At 38.8% G+C, this 19,619-nt stretch overlaps 1 protein-coding gene across 1 annotated transcript in view; it reads right to left on the bottom strand.

The window, feature by feature from the left end:
- The window catches only part of SERINC4 (serine incorporator 4), a 250,149-nt gene extending 231,801 nt beyond the window's left edge, over nt 1-18,348 (bottom strand). The window contains exon 1 of the mRNA XM_053719367.1: nt 18,262-18,348. Coding sequence (XP_053575342.1) covers nt 18,262-18,348 — 87 coding nt within the window. The remainder of the gene's footprint in view (nt 1-18,261) is intronic.
- Nucleotides 18,349-19,619: the final 1,271 nt, after the last annotated feature.

Genomic DNA, 19,619 nt, shown 5'->3' with positions numbered 1-19,619 from the left:
CTTTAAAGTACCAGAGGTTTCATTGATGGCCTTGTAGCACCAAAGGACTATGTAAAAAAAATTAGTGTGCTCTGTCTTCTCAGCCATGTTGCTTAATGCTGTTAACTTGGGACTACATAGGGCAAGTGAGATCTCTGGCTAAAGAGCTGATGCCTGTGTGACAGCATAGGATCTTTGTGACATCACAGGCCTAATTTGTGACACCTCCACTAGCCACAGACAATGCAGACAGGGCTCAGGTGAGCTGTGACTCTAGAGGGGACCTCTTAGCCTATACGGGACAGGTCTACTAAACCTGTGAAGATTTTTATAGTTTTTTCTGTATCTTTGCCCACCTCAAGACTCACTCTCTTACACTTGAAGTGAAGCAGCATGTTAAGGCTGAACACCAGCGGCACTTTTCTCCGTACATGGCAGCTCTCCCTTGGAGCTGCTTTGCCATAAGCACCCAATCAAAATGCTATGGAGCGCCAGAAAAACTTAGCCAAAACTAAAAAAACATCATTTCAAATCATGTGCAGGCTGGGAGTATGTAAATGAGACCAATTTAACAGAAGGTGCAGAATGTCTTTGTTTTTTTCATTTTAAAGTGTCTTCTTTTTTTGTCCCCACTTAAAGGGATGTGCAACCCCAAATTTTTCTTTCATGATTCAGATAGGGCATACAATTTTCAACCACTTGTTGATTCACTTGTACAATCAAATTTTCTTAATTTTCTTGGTATCCTTTGTTGAAAGAGCAGTAATTTGGAGCAAGCTCAACACAGCCAGTGAGCCAATGACAAGAGACATGCAGCTCAGTCGCCGCCGCCAGCAACAAGGGGCACACAGTGCAGTCTCTAAAGCAGGTGAGCCAATAACAAGTGACACACACGCCCAGTTGCTACAGCCAGTGAGCCAATAGCAAGAGACACACATGTCTAGTCACTAATTAGCAGCTAGCTCCTGTTTTTTAACAAAAGCTACCAAAAGAATGAAGCAAATTAGATAGAAGTCAATTGGAAAGTCTTTAAAATGATAGGATCAATGTGAATCATTAAAAAAATTTGGGGGCATCATGTCCCTTTAACTTTGCAAGCTCTTAAAGTACCAGAGGTGTCATTGATGGCTTTGTACCACCACAGGCACCAAAAGACTATGTCAAAAGATCATGCGTTTGAGGCCCTCTAACAGAACTGAACGTGCTTTGCCTGTCTTCTGAGCCATGTTGCTTAATGCTGTTAACTTGTGACTACATAAAAGCAAGTGAGATCTCTGACTCAACAGCTAATGCCTGTGTGAGAGCATAGGATCTCTGTGGTATCACAGGCCTCCTTGGTGACACCACCACTAGCCACAGACAATGCAGGCAGGGCCCAGGTGAGCTGTCACTCTAGAGGGGTCCTTTAAGCCTATATGGAACAAGTCTTCCAGGCCTGTGAAGATTTTTTTTTTTTTTAAAGATTTTTTATTATTTTTCTTCCTCAGTTAGCCTGTGAAGATTTTTATATTTTTTCTATCTCTTGGTAAATCTGTCCTGTCCTACCTTAAAAAACTATTCTTCCCAGAAAAAAGTTTCAAAGCTAAAAGTACCAAAAGAAGGTGGCGCAACTTTGTTGCTTGTTCCAATATTTTTTTGTTTAATAGTAATCACTCCCAAATGCAAATGTATACATTTCGGATCGCTATGTTCCGTTGTTTCATCTTTCGTCCAATTTCGGTTGCGGTCCTTCTTGTTTCTAAGCTGTGCACTGCTTTTGTAATCTTCTCTTCTCAGTGTGGTAAAGTTGCTGTAAGGTTCGAAGATTTGTACATCTGTTTTGTCCTCTGCTGGATACAAAGTTTCCCGTTATTTCCCACAGGACCTCCGTTTCAATCAGCTTCACCTTCAGTATATGAGTTGCACCAAACACAACATAAATATATTAAAATAAAGTGTTACATTCATATATATACTATGTACTAAAAATTCTTCATTAAAATATTTAAAAAATAATAATTTTAAGGGTTAAAAGGTATATGGTATATGACAAGGTATTTGAATAGAAAGGCTATAATGTGTGTATATATATATATATATATATATATATATATATACATATACATTTCTAAGGAGGTTGGTCTTCTGGGTGACCCTATAGATCCCAGACCGTATATCTAGCACTAATTGAGGTGCTCTACTAAATGTGAGTTTACTCATCACCTTAAGATTTATTCAACTCTGAACAAACAATATTGGGCCATGTGGCGCTTCTGTTTTTTCTTCTCATATATACATACAGTATGTATATATGTGTATACATGTGTATTTATGTTTTGATGTGTATATATGTATATACATACATATATAAACACATATATACAAATATATACATATGTATATATACTTTAGAGCCCTTTCCACTCAAAAACCTGAAAACATGAAAAATAATTTGAAATAAATTATATCATTTAATAAAGTGTTTTACTGTGTACGTACTGTAAATATTTTACATTCCAACGCTCTTTACATAGGTGAAATTGTTTTTATTTTTTATAAATAGATATTCCTATATAAAGCTGTTTATACCTATGCCTATATATGTTCATATATATATATATATATATATATATATATATATATATATATATATATATATATATATATATATATATATATATATATATATATATATAAACATACAGTCATGACCAAAAATATTGGCATCCCTGCATTTCTGTCAGATAATGCACCCCTTTGCCCAGAAAATTGTTGCAATTACAAATGTTTAGGCCTTCTGATGTTTATTTATTTTGTTTTTATTGGTGACACACAAAAAGTGGAAAGAAAAAAGCCAAATCTAACACATTCCACACAAAACTCCAAAAATGAACTGGACAAAATTATTGGCACCTTCTCAAAATTTAAAGAAATTATTGCATTCCAAGTTTGTAATGCTCCTGCAATTAAACTCACCTGTATCAATTAACAGATGCTGAAAATATAGAAATCACACGGGCAACCAGTTAAAATAGTGAAAAATGTACTCAACCTTTCTGTTGTGTGCCTCTGTGTGCCACACTGAGCATGGAGAAGAGAAAGAGCAGCAAAGAATTGTCTGAGGATTTGAGAACAAAAATTGTTGAAAAGCATGGGCAATCTCAAGGTTACAAATCCATCTCCAGAGATCTTAATGTTGCTGTGTCTACTGTGCGCAACATTGTCAAGATGTTTACAGCACATGGCACTGTAGCTAATCTCCCTGGATGTGGACAAAAGAGAAAAATTGATCAAAGATTCCAACAAAAGATTGCTCAAATTGTGGATATAAAAACCTTGATCAACTTCCAGACAAATTCAAGCTGACCTTCAGGCACAGGGTACAAATGTGTCAGCTTACACTATACGTCGCCATCTGAATGAAAAGGGACGCTATGGTAGGAGACCCAGGAGGACCTCACTGCTGACACAGAAACATAAAAAGCCAGATTGGAGTTTACCAAAACTTACCTGAGGAAGACAAAATCCTTTTGGAAGAATGTGCTGTGGAAAGACGAAATAAAATTACAGCTTTTTGGTAAAGCCCATCAGGCTTTTAAAGAAAAGAATACAGTCCCTACAGTCAAACATGGTGGAGGTTCAATGATGTTTTGGGGTTGCTTTGCTGCTTTAGGCACTGGATGTCTTAAAGTGAAGGTAAACTTCGCCTGATTCGATTAGTGGCAATGTAAATAATTAAAAAATTAGAGGGACTTTAATTCATCATTTTTTTTTTTAATATATTTACCTAGTTATAAGCGTTTTTGTTAGCAATTTCCAATCGTTTCCAAACAGCCCGTTTTTTTGGTTTTTTTTCTTTGGTCCGGTCACGTTCTTGAACCAGCCAATAGTGAGTCTGGCCTTTAGGCGGCCGTCATTTGACGTCAGAACATTGTTGGAACTTGTGCGCATGCGTTGGAATTATTTGCTTATACTTCCTACACGGGCTCGCTCCAGTTTATCGCATGCGCAATTGGGAAAGAGACCATCATACATTGACTCCGTCCTCTATCTCACTCACGCAGGCGCAAATAGAAGAGAAGCCGAGGTGTGCGCATGCGCACTTTGTCCGGCAATCGAGAACGCGCATTTGATGTACGTATAGAGCGGGTGGGACCGCTCTGTACGTAAGAGATTGTAAAATCCGGAAATTGATGGAGGGAGGAGCGAAGACCAGCAAAATAAGTAAAAATATATAGTTATAAATACAATAAAACATATTGAAATCATTTAAAAAAACATAGCGATCACACTATATAGTATCTTAGTAATATAGTAAAGGTGAGAAAACAGGGAAACTTTACCTTCACTTTAACTCTGTACATGGCATTTTGAAATCTGAAGACTACCAAATAATTCTGTGGTTCAATGTAGGGCCCAGTGTCAGAAAAATTGGGTCTCCATCAGAGGTCATGGGTCTTACAACAGGACAATGACCCAAAGCACACATCAAAAAGCAATCAGAAATGGTTTAAGACAAAGCACTGGAGAGTACTGAAATGGCCAGCAATGAGTCCAGATCTCAATACCATAGAGCACATGTGGAGAGATCTCAAAACAGCAGTTGAGAAAAGGAACCCTTCCAATCTGAGAGACCTGGAGCAGTTGGTGAAAGAAGAGTGGTCCAAAATTCCAGTAGAGAGGTGTAAGAAACTAATTGATGGTTACAGGAAGCAATTGATTTTAGTTATTTTTTTCCAAGGGGTGTGCTACCAAATATTAAATTGAGGGTGCCAATAATTTTGTCCAGTCCATTATTGGAGTTTTGCGTGGAATGTGTCAGATTTGGCTTTTTTTATCCACTTTTTTGTGTCATATCAATACAAACAAAAGAAATAAACATGAGAATGCCTAAACATTTGTAATCGCAAAATTTTTCTGGGCGAAGTGGTGCATTATCTGACAGAAATGTAGGGGTGCCAATGTTTTTGGCCATGACTGCATATATAAATGCCTGAGTGGAGAGCTTCAGATCATCAGGCCCTCTAGAAGTCTTCAGTCATCAGAGAGGCTTGTTATCAGATCAACCCAGGCTAATTTATCTAAGGTACTGAGCAATTTCCTGGTGGCTCTGAGTGCACATTTCAAGTGGTTCATTTTACTTTCCTTTATATCGTAGAGAATACATTGTAGGAAGAAGGTTTTTTTGCATGGGGAAGATTCCCTAATGTCATAATACCCTGAAATTGCACGGAAAACACAAATTGATCTACCCAATTAGGCCTAGATTATGAGTGGAGCGCAATTGTTTGTGAGAGAGGTGTAAACCGAATGCAGTATTTTTTGCTCTTGACTCGGTATTACAGGTGGAGTGGTGGTTAAATTACCGGAAGTTCATCTGCGTGAATTTGTGATAATTTGCGCTCCCTATACTTTTTTGGGGCGCTATCCATCACAAAAGTGCACTTGTTTTACAAGTTGAAAGTAAATTAGATCGCTCAAACGCAATCACATTTTACACTCAAACATTAAAGCTCACGTAAAGAGTTTGGGCTGAGAAAAAAGTTGCACGAAACAGACACAATTAACCCCTAAACTGCCATAACCCCATCACTATTAACCATTTAACCACCATTACCCCATTGCTATTAACCCCTAACAACCCCTACCCCTACTCTTTAACCCCCCCAACGCAATAACCTGCTCCACTATTAACCCCTAAACTGCCACTACCCGCATCGCAATAAACTGCTACACTATTAACCTCTAAACATCACTTTCCCCATCGCAATAATCCCCTACTCTAATTAACGACGAACTGGCAATACCCCATCGCAAAATCCCCTTACTTTATTAACCCCCTAATATATATATATAAGGGTGCCCTTGCATTTCTATCGGCTGATTTTGTAATTCTAATTCAAATCAGCCAATAGAAAAAGCTTGTATTCTATTGGCTGATTTGAATTAGAATTAAAAAATCACCCAATAAAAATGCAAGGGCACTCCATATAAGAGGGAACATTGCATTCAATCTTCTGTGTGCTGCAGTCACAGCATGAAGACGGATTAGACGGTTTAGTCTTGGGGGGGGGTTAGGTTTAGAATAGGTTTTTTTTTTATCAAAAGAGATAATTCACTTATGCCATTTTCAGGGCGTTTTTTAGCTTAGTTTTTTAGGATAGGGTTTTTTGGGTTTTTTTTGCAAAATAGCTAAAATCACTTATGCCCTTTTCAGAGCGTTTATTAGATTAGTTTTTTTTAGGATAGGGTTTTTTCACAAAAGAGCTGTAATCGCTTTAACAAGAGCACTGCCCAACAAATGCCCTCTTCAGGGCGATTTTTAGATTAGAATAGTTTTTGTGGGGGTTATTTTAGTTTTATTAAAGATTTTACCACTAAACACAAAAAGAAGGCAAATTGACTATTAATGAATTAGTGAAATATCATACTAGATCAGGAGCAGGAGACAAAGACAGAATTCTGGGTAAAAACATAATTTATGCTTACCTGATAAATTCCTTTCTTCTGTAGTGTGATCAGTCCACGGGTCATCATTACTTCTGGGATATTACTCCTCCCCAACAGGAAGTGCAAGAGGATTCACCCAGCAGAGCTGCATATAGCTCCTCCCCTCTACGTCACTCCCAGTCATTCGACCAAGGACCAACGAGAAAGGAAAAGCCAAGGGTGAAGTGGTGACTGGAGTATAAATTAAAAAATATTTACCTGCCTTAAAAACAGGGCGGGCCGTGGACTGATCACACTACAGAAGAAAGGAATTTATCAGGTAAGCATAAATTATGTTTTCTTCTGTTAAGTGTGATCAGTCCACGGGTCATCATTACTTCTGGGATACCAATACCAAAGCAAAAGTACACGGATGACGGGAGGGATAGGCAGGCTCTTTATACAGAAGGAACCACTGCCTGAAGAACCTTTCTCCCAAAAATAGCCTCCGATGAAGCAAAAGTGTCAAATTTGTAGAATTTGGAAAAAGTATGAAGCGAAGACCAAGTTGCAGCCTTGCAAATCTGTTCAACAGAGGCCTCATTCTTGAAGGCCCAAGTGGAAGCCACAGCTCTAGTAGAATGAGCTGTAATTCTTTCAGGAGGCTGCTGTCCAGCAGTCTCATAAGCTAAACGAATTATGCTACGAAGCCAAAAAGAAAGAGAGGTAGCGGAAGCTTTTTGACCTCTCCTCTGCCCAGAGTAAATGACAAACAGAGAAGACGTTTTGTCGAAATTCCTTAGTTGCCTGTAAGTAAAATTTTAGAGCACGGACTACATCCAGGTTGTGCAGTAGACGTTCCTTTTTTGAAGAAGGATTTGGGCATAAAGAAGGAACAACAATCTCTTGATTGATATTCCTGTTAGTAACTACCTTAGGTAAGAACCCAGGTTTAGTACGCAGGACTACCTTATCCGAATGAAAAATCAAATAAGGAGAATCACAATGTAAGGCTGATAATTCAGAGACTCTTCGAACCGAGGAAATAGCCATTAAAAATAGAACTTTCCAAGATAACAACTTTATATCAATGGAATGAAGGGGTTCAAACGGAAGGCCCTGTAAAACATTAAGAACAAGGTTTAAACTCCATGGTGGAGCAACAGTTTTAAACACAGGCTTAATCCTGGCCAAAGCCTGACAAAAAGCCTGGACGTCAGGAACTTCTGACAGACGTTTGTGTAACAGAATGGACAGAGCTGAGATCTGTCCCTTTAATGAACTAGCAGATAAACCCTTTTCTAAACCTTCTTGTAGAAAAGACAATATCCTAGGAATCCTAACCTTACTCCAAGAGTAACCTTTGGATTCACACCAATATAGGTATTTACGCCATATCTTATGGTAAATCTTTCTGGTAACAGGTTTCCTAGCCTGTATTAAGGTATCAATAACTGACTCAGAAAACCCACGTCTTGATAAAATCAAGCGTTCAATTTCCAAGCAGTCAGCTTCAGAGAAGTTAGATTTTGATGTTTGAAGGGACCCTGTATCAGAAGGTCCTGTTTCAGAGGTAGAGACCAAGGTGGACAGGATGACATGTCCACCAGGTCTGCATACCAAGTCCTGCGTGGCCACGCAGGTGCTATTAGAATCACTGATGCTCTCTCTTGTTTGATTCTGGCAATCAATCGAGGAAGCAACGGGAAGGGTGGAAACACGTAAGCCATCCTGAAGTCCCAAGGTGCTGTCAGAGCATCTATCAGGACTGCTCCTGGATCCCTGGATCTGGACCCGTAACGAGGAAGCTTGGCGTTCTGTCGAGACGCCATGAGATCTATCTCTGGTTTGCCCCAACGTCGAAGTATTTGGGCAAAGACCTCCGGATGAAGTTCCCACTCCCCCGGATGAAAAGTCTGACGACTTAAGAAATCCGCCTCCCAGTTCTCCACTCCCGGGATGTGGATTGCTGACAGGTGGCAAGAGTGAGACTCTGCCCAGCGAATTATCTTTGATACTTCCATCATAGCTAGGGAGCTTCTTGTCCCTCCCTGATGGTTGATGTAAGCTACAGTCGTGATGTTGTCCGACTGAAACCTGATGAACCCCCGAGTTGTCAACTGGGGCCAAGCCAGGAGGGCATTGAGAACTGCTCTCAATTCCAGAATGTTTATTGGCAGGAGACTCTCCTCCTGACTCCATTGTCCCTGAGCCTTCAGAGAATTCCAGACGGCACCCCAACCTAGAAGGCTGGCGTCTGTTGTTACAATTGTCCAGTCTGGTCTGCTGAATGGCATCCCCCTGGACAGGTGTGGCCGAGAAAGCCACCATAGAAGAGAATTTCTGGTCTCTTGATCCAGATTCAGAGAAGGGGATAAGTCTGAGTAATCCCCATTCCACTGACTTAGCATGCACAGTTGCAGTGGTCTGAGGTGTAAGCGTGCAAAGGGTACTATGTCCATTGCCGCTACCATTAAGCCGATTACCTCCATGCATTGAGCCACTGACGGGTGTTGAATGGAATGAAGGGTGCGGCAAGCACTTTGAAGTCTTGTTAGCCTGTCCTCTGTCAGGTAAATCTTCATGTCTACAGAATCTATAAGAGTCCCCAGGAAGGGAACTCTTGTGAGTGGAACGAGTGAACTTTTCTTTTCGTTCACCTTCCATCCATGTGACCTTAGAAATGCCAGTACTAACTCTGTATGAGGCTTGGCAGTTTGAAAGCTTGAAGCTTGTATCAGAATGTCGTCTAGGTATGGAGCTACCGAGATTCCCCGCGGTCTTAGTACCGCCAGAAGAGCACCCAGAACCTTTGTGAAGATTCTTGGAGCTGTAGCCAATCCGAATGGAAGAGCCACAAACTGGTAATGCCTGTCTAGGAAGGCAAACCTTAGGTACCGATAATGATCTTTGTGAATCGGTATGTGAAGGTAAGCATCTTTTAAATCTACAGTGGTCATGTACTGACCCTCTTGGATCATAGGTAAAATTGTCCGAATAGTCTCCATCTTGAACGATGGAACTCTTAGGAATTTGTTTAGGATCTTTAAGTCCAGGATTGGTCTGAAAGTTCCCTCCTTTTTGGGAACCACAAACAGATTTGAGTAAAACCCCTGTCCCTGTTCCGATCGTGGAACTGGATGGATTACTCCCATTAACAAGAGCTCTTGTACGCAGCGTAGAAACGCCTCTTTCTTTGTCTGGATTGTTGACAATCTTGACAGATGAAATCTCTCTCTTGGAGGAGAGTATTTGAAGTCCAGAAGGTATCCCTGAGATATTATCTCTAGCGCCCAGGGATCCTGAACATCTCTTGCCCAAGCCTGGGCGAAGAGAGAAAGTCTGCCCCCCACTAGATCCGATCCCGGATCGGGGGCCCTCAATTCATGCTGTTTTAGGGGCAGCAGCAGGTTTCCTAGTCTGCTTGCCCTTGTTCCAGGACTGGTTAGGTTTCCAGCCTTGTCTGTAGCGAGCAACAGCTCCTTCCTGTTTTGGTGCAGAGGAAGTTGATGCTGCTCCTGCTTTGAAATTACGAAAGGAACGAAAATTAGACTGTCTAGTCTTGGCTTTGGCTTTGTCCTGAGGCAGGGCATGGCCTTTACCTCCTGTAATGTCAGCGATAATCTCTTTCAACCCGGGCCCGAATAAGGTCTGCCCTTTGAAAGGTATATTAAGCAATTTAGACTTAGAAGTAACATCAGCTGACCAGGATTTTAGCCACAGCGCCCTGCGTGCCTGAATGGCGAATCCTGAATTCTTCGCCGTAAGTTTAGTAAGATGTACTACGGCCTCCGAAATGAATGAATTAGCTAGTTTAAGGACTCTAAGCCTGTCCGTAATGTTGTCCAGAGTAGCTGAACCAATGTTCTCTTCCAGAGACTCAATCCAGAATGCCGCTGCAGCCGTGATCGGCGCAATGCATGCAAGGGGTTGCAATATAAAACCTTGTTGAACAAACATTTTCTTAAGGTAACCCTCTAACTTTTTATCCATTGGATCTGAAAAAGCACAGCTATCCTCCACCGGGATAGTGGTACGCTTAGCTAAGGTAGAAACTGCTCCCTCCACCTTAGGGACCGTTTGCCATAAGTCCCTTGTGGTGGCGTCTATTGGAAACATTTTTCTAAATATCGGAGGGGGTGAGAACGGCACACCGGGTCTATCCCACTCCTTAGTAACAATTTCAGTAAGTCTCTTAGGTATAGGAAAAACCTCAGTACTCGTCGGTACCGCAAAATATTTATCCAACCTACACATTTTCTCTGGTATTGCAACTGTGTTACAATCATTCAGAGCCGCTAACACCTCCCCTAGTAATACACGGAGGTTTTCCAGTTTAAATTTAAAATTTGAAATATCTGAATCCAGTCTGTTTGGATCAGAACCGTCACCCACAGAATGAAGTTCTCCGTCCTCATGTTCTGCCACCTGTGACGCAGTGTCTGACATGGCCCTAATATTATCAGCGCACTCTGTTCTCACCCCAGAGTGATCACGCTTACCTCTTAGTTCTGGTAATTTAGCCAAAACCTCAGTCATAACAGTAGCCATATCCTGTAATGTGATTTGTAATGGCCGCCCAGATGTACTCGGCGCTACAATATCACGCACCTCCCTCTGAGCGGGAGATGTAGGTACTGACACGTGAGGCGAGTTAGTCGGCATAACTCTCCCCTCGTTGTTTGGTGAAATTTGTTCAATTTGTACAGATTGACTTTTATTTAAAGTAGCATCAATACAGTTAGTACATAAATTTCTATTGGGCTCCACTTTGGCATTGCAACAAATGACACAGGTATCATCCTCTGAATCAGACATGTTTAACACACTAGCAAATAAACTTGCAACTTGGAAATACAATTCAATTAGAATAATATTAAAGCGTACTGTGCCTTTAAGAAGCACAGAAGATCTATGACAGTTGAAAATTAATAAATTGAAACAGTTATAGCCTCAATCCTTGTAAACAACACAACTTTAGCAAAGGTTTAATCCCATTAGCAAAGATAACAAATTCTGAAAGCAGGAAACAAATTACAGAATAAACGTTTTTTATCTCAGTCAAACTATAATTCTCACAGCTCTGCTGAGAGAAATTACCTCCCTCAAAATAAGTTTTGAAGACCCCTGAGCTCTGTAGAGATGAACCGGATCATGCAGGGAGTACAATGAGTTGCTGACTGAAATATTTGATGCGTAGTAAAAGCGCCAAAAAACGGCCCCTCCCCCTCACACACTATAAAACTAAGTATAATCACCATAGTCCTCTCACACATCCTATCTAGTCGTTGGGTGCAAGAGAATGACTGGGAGTGACGTAGAGGGGAGGAGCTATATGCAGCTCTGCTGGGTGAATCCTCTTGCACTTCCTGTTGGGGAGGAGTAATATCCCAGAAGTAATGATGACCCGTGGACTGATCACACTTAACAGAAGAAAGAGAAGTATTTTGGATACATACGGGTAGATTTATCATATCATATAGTGAATCATGTCCGCCCTGCATCGCTAAATGCCGACAGCATACGCTGTCGGGATTTAACATTGCAATGCCACCCCCTGCACATTCACAGCCAATCGGCCGCTAGCAGGGGGTGTCAATCATTCCGGTCATCCAGACCACTGCTTCTTAAATCCTGTTTCCGGCGAGCTGGAAGGTTTGCGCGGAATAAGCAGCAACCGCTGCTTGATAAATGTAAACTAAACACGAGAATTCCCTTTGGTTTAAACTCAGAATATGATGTTATTCATTTTTGGCATTAAGTTGTTTATTTAATTTTGGAATTTGGAAGACTAAGAGTAAAATTGTTTATTTGTTTATTCAACTATATTTTTTTGTTTTTCTTATATATAATTATATATATTAGACAAATAAAACTGTCTAAAATGCAATTGTGTTAAAGATTAAAATACATTTGGAAAAATAATTATTAATACGATCATTAGTACAAAAAATTATTATAAGAAAACAAAATTTATAAGAATGGAGACACAATGCCAAGAATTAATAAAACCTAGACACCTATTTAGCTTTATTTAAAGGGACATTATACCCAAATGTTGAAGTACTTGAAACTGATGCAGCAGAGCTGTGAAAAGCTGACTAGAAAATATCACCTGAACATCTCTATGTAAAAAAATGAAGATATTTGATCTCAAATTTCTTAAGTATTCACACCCCATTGTAAAGAGACTTTAAGACACCCGTCAGGATGCTAGTCCCAGGACAAGGTAAGGAGTGTGCACCTGTCATATGCAGGCATAGTCATGTTATTTTCCTAATCAGTTTAAGTAAGTTCTATGAGATCACAGCAAAGGCAAAACATTACCTCAGCACTGCTGATGCTGGTTGGCTATTGTTGTTGTTTTGTTTTTTTTGCAACTTGTAGCTGGACAGCAGCTGAAGTATAACTGTTTGCAAAGCACTTTGGTGAGCTGAAGAAATTTTGAGTTAAAATACCTTCCTTTTTTACATATAGATGTTAAGGCGATATTTTCTTGTCAACTTTTAACAGTTATGCTGCATCACTTTCAAGTGATTTAGCATATGAATATTATGTCCCTTTAAAGCAGCAGTAGTAGAAACAAGGAGAAGTTTTATAGCCTAAATCTACACTACCTGAAATTGAATTGAATTGGTGGGCTGATAGAGATATGAGTGCATTGGAACAAAAAATAATTGTGTAACAATAAGTGCACTGACGTTCAATCGAATTTTGTGTTACTTATATATTTATGTGGATAAATAAGTAACTACCTCTTTAAGCCTCTGTAAACAATTTCTTTAATTTCTTTTAAGTGGATTTGGATTGGAGAAGTCCGATTTTGTTTTTAACCAATTACACCTGCTCAGATTCTTTTTAAATTGTGCAGCCCGGTGAATTAGCTTAGCTAAGATTACGGCCGAAGCTAAAATGCGACAGATGGTATCACTGAACTATACCATTCATAGATATCCTGTGCCCACTCCCTTCTGGCGGACATGATACACTGTAGCATATCATGTCCGCAAGACATCTCTGTCGGCATTTAGCATTGCACAAATTGCACAAGCAGCTCTGGTGAACTGCTTGTGCAATGCCACCCCTGCAGATTCGCGACCAATCAGCCGCTAGCAGGGGGTGTCAATCAACCCGATCGTATAGGATCGAGCGGATTGATGTCCACAGCCTGGAGGCAGTGGACCAGTTATGGAGCAGTGGTCTTAAGACCGCTGCTTCCTAACTGCTGTTTCCGGCGAGCCTGAAGGCTCCGGCGGAAACAAAGGGAATAGGGGCTATTCGGCCCTTGTTAAATCGGCCCCTTACTCTATATGCTAGGTCTCCACTTGTGCCAACCTGACAAGTGTATATTTAGTTTGCACGCAAGCAAATGCATTTACTTTCAACTTGTAATCCGTGTGCAAGTTAGAACTGGAGCAACTTGTAATCTAGGCCTATGTGTATAACCCCTGCAAAGGGATTAAATTTATAGTTAAATTCAGCTCCAGATCACTAATACACTACTGGGATATAGCTGAACACATATGGTGACCAACAACAAGAGGCATATGTGCGTAGTCGCCAACCATTAGCTAACTCCCACTAATGCATTGCTGCTCCTGACTCTCCCTAGAATTGCTTTTCAACAAAGGGTACCAAAAATACAAAGTAACATTTTACCTTTCATGTTTCTTTAACAATATAATCAGGGTTTACAATAAATGGAACTGATACATTATTCACAACAATTCAAGAAAATTTATAATGGGATACAATGTGCATAGAATTTAAAATGCTTTTGTAATGAGATCATGGTTACTAAATGATTTAATTACAAATCCCATGCAAGTAACATTATGTGGGATTGTGCAGCCTCCGTCTGTGAAACATCACATTTGTTCCACAAACGGTTAAGAGTTATTTAGTTCATGTAAATCATGTAAAATAAATATTTGTAGAACCCAAATATTTACACAAAGTCCACAAGGTACAGCAGGTAAACACATGGTAGAAGTACTATAAACCAAATACAAATGTTTTCCTTTTTATAAACAGACCTGAAATGAGTGCAATTCATATAACAATTTCTGCTTACACAGATGGTAATAACTACTAGGTAGCATGCAGCCCGATTTACATATACCACATATTTGCTTATAAGTTATATCAATATACTTCAAGCCATACTTCTTCAGAAAGACATGCAAACGAATAAATACAAGTAAACAGACGTGTATAGAGAAACTTTCGAAAATCAAGTAAAAACGTGTATATTTGCTTGAAAATCAGATAAATGCTCATATCTTTCCATGTGATCAACGTGAATGTTTGTATTTTGCTAGTATTTTAAGAATTGGTGCCATAAAACACACGCAAGCAGATTTTCTGTGTGTGCCACTGTCTTGGCTGTTTTTACTTCATCAGATGAGGAATGTCTGTAGCATGTTTGATGCAAGTTACCCTGAACATAACAAATCTGTCTGTTTTTTTTAAAATAGCAATTTCACACAATAAGCTTAAATATGTCGTCAAAAATGTAAGTGCCTACTGTTTCCTGCAACAATATAGGCACTTGTCAAAGTAGCTTGTGTGACAACATAGGCGTGCAAGTTTTATTAGCGGGTGCGTCATGGATATACATTGAGCTTGACTGCGATAATGTTAATTATCCATCACAAGTGATGTTGGTTTGCCCGATACATCACTGTCAATCACAAGTGATTAGTGAAGGTTAAGTACCCTGTTTGTTCCGGATACAACAATAAATGCATTGAACTGAAATTTCATACTTAAAAATTCTGTTACTGCACAGACCTGGCTGGCATATGTCTGTCCAAAGCATTTGCTTCTTTCATTTACCCTATTGCACTGGTTTTCAAACCTGTCCTCAGGCCTCACTAACAGGCCACATTTTGAAAATATCTGAACTGGAGCTGAATAGTAAACATGGTTATTTTATCTGCTCTCATACAAGGTTATCCTGAAAATCTGGCCTGTTTGGGAGGCCTGATGACAGGTTTGAAAGTCAGTGACCCTATTCCCATCCATCTACTACAAGCAGAATACATTCCTACATTATGATAAACATAAGAGAGAATTACTAATCTCCATAGATACATAACAAAGGTAAATTATTTATTTGTGTCTGTTGCTTACAGTTGAAGAACAATATTATTCAGTAATAAAATAGTAGATAGAAACATTGGAGGGCAATACAGCATACAAATGAACACTTGCAAACAATTCAAAAACATAAATGAGATATTTTACAATAAACTACATTAAAGGGATACTAAACCCAAATTTTATCTTTCATGATTAAGGATCCAGACCATTTTAGGTTCAGCACCCTGGATAGTGCATGCTAATTGGTGGCTATATTTAGCAACCAATCAGCAAGCGCGACCCAGGTGCTGAACCAAAAATGGGCCTGCTTTACATTGCTGCTTTTCAAATAAAGATAGCAAGAGAATGAAGAAAAATTGATAATAGGAGTAAATTAGAAAGTTGCTTAAAATTGCATGCTCTACCTGAATCATAAAATAAAACATTTGGGTTTAGTATCTCTTTAAATTAAATCTCTTTTTATTCCAGGTTTGTCACAATATATCCAAGCACACAGTTGTCAACAACATAGGGGTATCTAATGGAAAGTCAGAGTATAAACTGTACAAAGGCTTTTTTGTCTTCAATAGTTCCTTAACCCCTCACAAAGTGCTTGCAATACTTATTTACCATTTTAGCATGGCTAGGATCTCTGTTTTACTAATGCCTGACTTCTGCTTAAACCTTCTATAAAATCTATATAATAGTCACCTAGTGCCTATGCTGGTTCTTCGGCAGGCCTAGAGCCAGAAGGATCATTCACAGGCCCTATACCACAGTCTTAAAAGTTTTTATAATATTCAGGACATCACCCGGGCTTAAAGGATGAACTAAGAATTTAACTTACAGCTGCAGAGGATAAGGGTCACTTGAAGACTTTCTCTGGTATAATGTTTTCCATTAATGTTGTTACATAATATTACTTAATTTTTCCTTCTGTTTTAAAAAAAAAAAAAAGTTTATGTTTGACTTTCTGTACCAACTGCCTTGCAAAATCCTCTCCAATTATGAACCACCTTTTGGATCATTTATTAAAATGACTGTTACAAGTTGTTGTCCTTCCTTCTGTATAATTTGACACTTCATATCTTTTTGGTAAATGTAACTACTATACAAAAGAATAAATACAACTTTGATTTACAAGCTTCAGTATATGTATGTACTGCAATTTTCTTTAAAGGGATGTTATGTGAAACCCATGATTCAGATAGAGCATGCAATTCTAAACAACTTTCTAATTTACTTATTTAATCATTTTTTTTCTTTGTTCTCTTGGTATCTTTTAGGGTTGCACCAATACCGATACTAGTATCGGTGCCAATACCAAGTATTTGTATGAGTACTTCCTGAGTATTCCTACCCATACGCCATGTTCCTATTTGAATTTAAGCTGGATTGGAGACTTAACTAAAAATTGTTCACTTCAGTTCTGCCAATACAAATTGCTATTATTTGTATTATTGTACGTCAGAGCAGTGCTCCAAAAGCTGCTACTTTACAGCTAGAAGTCTACCTGGGAAAGATCACTGTATCTCATTCAGACAAACCCCTGAAGTACTGGGCAGTTAATAAACTGAGATTTAATGGCCCAAAAATATCTTTCTGACCCATGCAGTAGTGTAAAGACTGTTCAGCTTAGCGTCAAACGTCCTTACTGATAACAGAAATACTTATAGCTGAACATGCAGATATGCTTCTGTTCCTTAAGAGCTTGCCACTAACTTTTGAAAAAATATTCTAACTGCTATATTGCCTGTTATACTGCTAGTTCTCATCTTGCACAATTATGCTCAAAACATACTGTACTCTGAGGAACAACCTTAGCCAGGGCTGGACTGGGAATAAAAAGCAGCCCTGGAAAAATATGAAGATCAGTCCTATTGTCTGTTGAGTCAGTAGAATGCAAATGCCCCATTTTTCTCAAAGGGGATTACTGGGATACTCCTTCCCCAATATTATTTTCAGAATTAAATTATATTACTTTGTATTAAATACAAACGTTAGATTGATGAGTTATATAGGTACCCTACAACCCAATGACATCCAGTAATCACCCCTTTAAATTGTAGCTTTCCAGCCCCAGCTGCTGCAGCTGTTATTTATTGTTGTTATTATGAATACATTATTGTAACATTTTTATTTATAAACATGTTAACTTTGTTCTGTTAACTTTGTGACCACAAGCACATAAAACTGTTTTACTATTTCAAATGTCTTTTGAGATACAGTTCATAATTATAAAGAAATGATCTTAAATCATTACTCTGTAATGTGCTAGGTAAACTGTCATGACATAAAAAAGTATCGGTAATTGGTATCGGTGAGTATTTGAAAAAAAGTATTGATTCTTGCACTCGTCTTAAAAAAATGGTATCGGTGCAACGTTAGTATTCTTTGTTTAAAAGTAGGGACTTATGCTTAGGAGCCAGCCCATTTCTGGAGCACTATATGGCAGCAAGACTTTTATTCATTTGCAACAGCACTAGAGGGCAGCACTATTTCCTGCCATGTAGTGCTCCAGATATCTACCAGTACCTAGGTATCTCTTCAACACAGAATATCATAGGAACTAAGCAAATTTTATAGTAGAAGTAAATTGGAATCTTTTTTAAAAATGATATGCTCTGTCTGAATCCCAACAGAACATCTTTCAATGTGAATATATTTAACGGTACATGTAAATATGTAAAACCTGACAATATTTACCAATAAAATAGCTGATGATATTGGGAGGTAAAGATAAATTAAAAATGTTAAAACTTTGATTAAGTAGAGAAAGTTAAGACTCACCTGGTAAGAGACAGAGTTGAGGAATTCCCTGCATAGCCTGTTTCTCCTCAGGGCTTTACGAACAGCCATTTCCTCCAGTAGCCTCATTATCATTGATAAGTGGCTACTCTTTCTTTAGAAGTTCTAATTTGTCCTGCTTAGGAAGTATTGCATTTTCCAGTAGCTTAGTTTGATTCTCAGTGGATGACTATTTGACTCTTAAACAATATATCTAAGACTCCATTAAAATAATGTATTTTCTTCTGTATGAACAAAATATTAGTTGAAGAACAATGTCACACTACACTAGCAAAATGATTAATTATGTCTAGAAATTCTAAGCTGATGATGTATAGTTTCAGTTCTTACAAAAGTCTACTTGCATTTATTTCAGATTCTCTGAACATATTTATATAATAAATAGCAACACAAATAATCAGTTGTCTGTCTTCTGAAACAAGAGAATGACATTGAGCAGTGACGTTTGGAGTCATAGGCACTTTATCTAGTATCCATCTACAGCAGAAAGGCTGCTTTACAAATCTATGTTCCTATTCTAGGCAAAATCTGTATTTATGCACAATCAAATAGTCCGCTCTTGTTGGTTTGTCTAACCATGGAGTATGTCAGTAGTCGAGGTATATAACAATAATTCAATTTACCCAAGATTTAAGAAGCCTGTACAGTGGAAAACAAGCAGCCCATAAGATTGGCCCAAGCGCTTTCTTTCGCCATTGTATTTTCTTAAATATCTCTACCAGAGATCAACTACTCCAAGAAACCATACTGCATGTTTAGCCAGTATCCACCTCTACAGAACGCAGAGATAAGCCTCTGATTTACAGTAGCTTCAGTCTGCTGCATGCCATCTGTGCACGTGGGGGAAGGGGTGTGGAAAGGTTTAGTACATTAAGTGGGATTTAAATAAAGCCAGTTTGATACATTTTAAAAGGCAAATGCAGGTGATGTGTAGAGCATTACCTGAAAATAACCAAACCAATTTTCTAGACACAAACAAATGTAGGCTCCAGTAAAAGAATAGTCTAGTCAAAATAAAACTTTCATGATTCAGATAGAGCATGCAATTTTAAGCAACTTTATAATTTACTCCTAATATCAATTTTTCTTCGTTCTCTTGGTATCTTTATTTCAATGTAAGCTTAGGGGCCGGCCCATTTTTGGTTCTGCACCTGGGTAGCCCTTGCTGATTGGTGGCTACATTTAGACACCAATCAGAAAGTGCTACTCAGGTCTGAACCAAAAATGGTCCGGCTCCTATGCTTACATTCTTGCTTTTTTAAATAAAGATACTAAGAGAACAAAGAACATTTGATAATAGGAGTAAATTAGAAAGTTGTTTAAAAATGCCTGCTCTATCT

The sequence above is a fragment of the Bombina bombina genome, chromosome 6 (assembly GCF_027579735.1).
Source record: "Bombina bombina isolate aBomBom1 chromosome 6, aBomBom1.pri, whole genome shotgun sequence".
NCBI classification, from domain to species: domain Eukaryota; kingdom Metazoa; phylum Chordata; class Amphibia; order Anura; family Bombinatoridae; genus Bombina; species Bombina bombina.
This window is presented reverse-complemented; position numbering and strand designations above follow the sequence as displayed.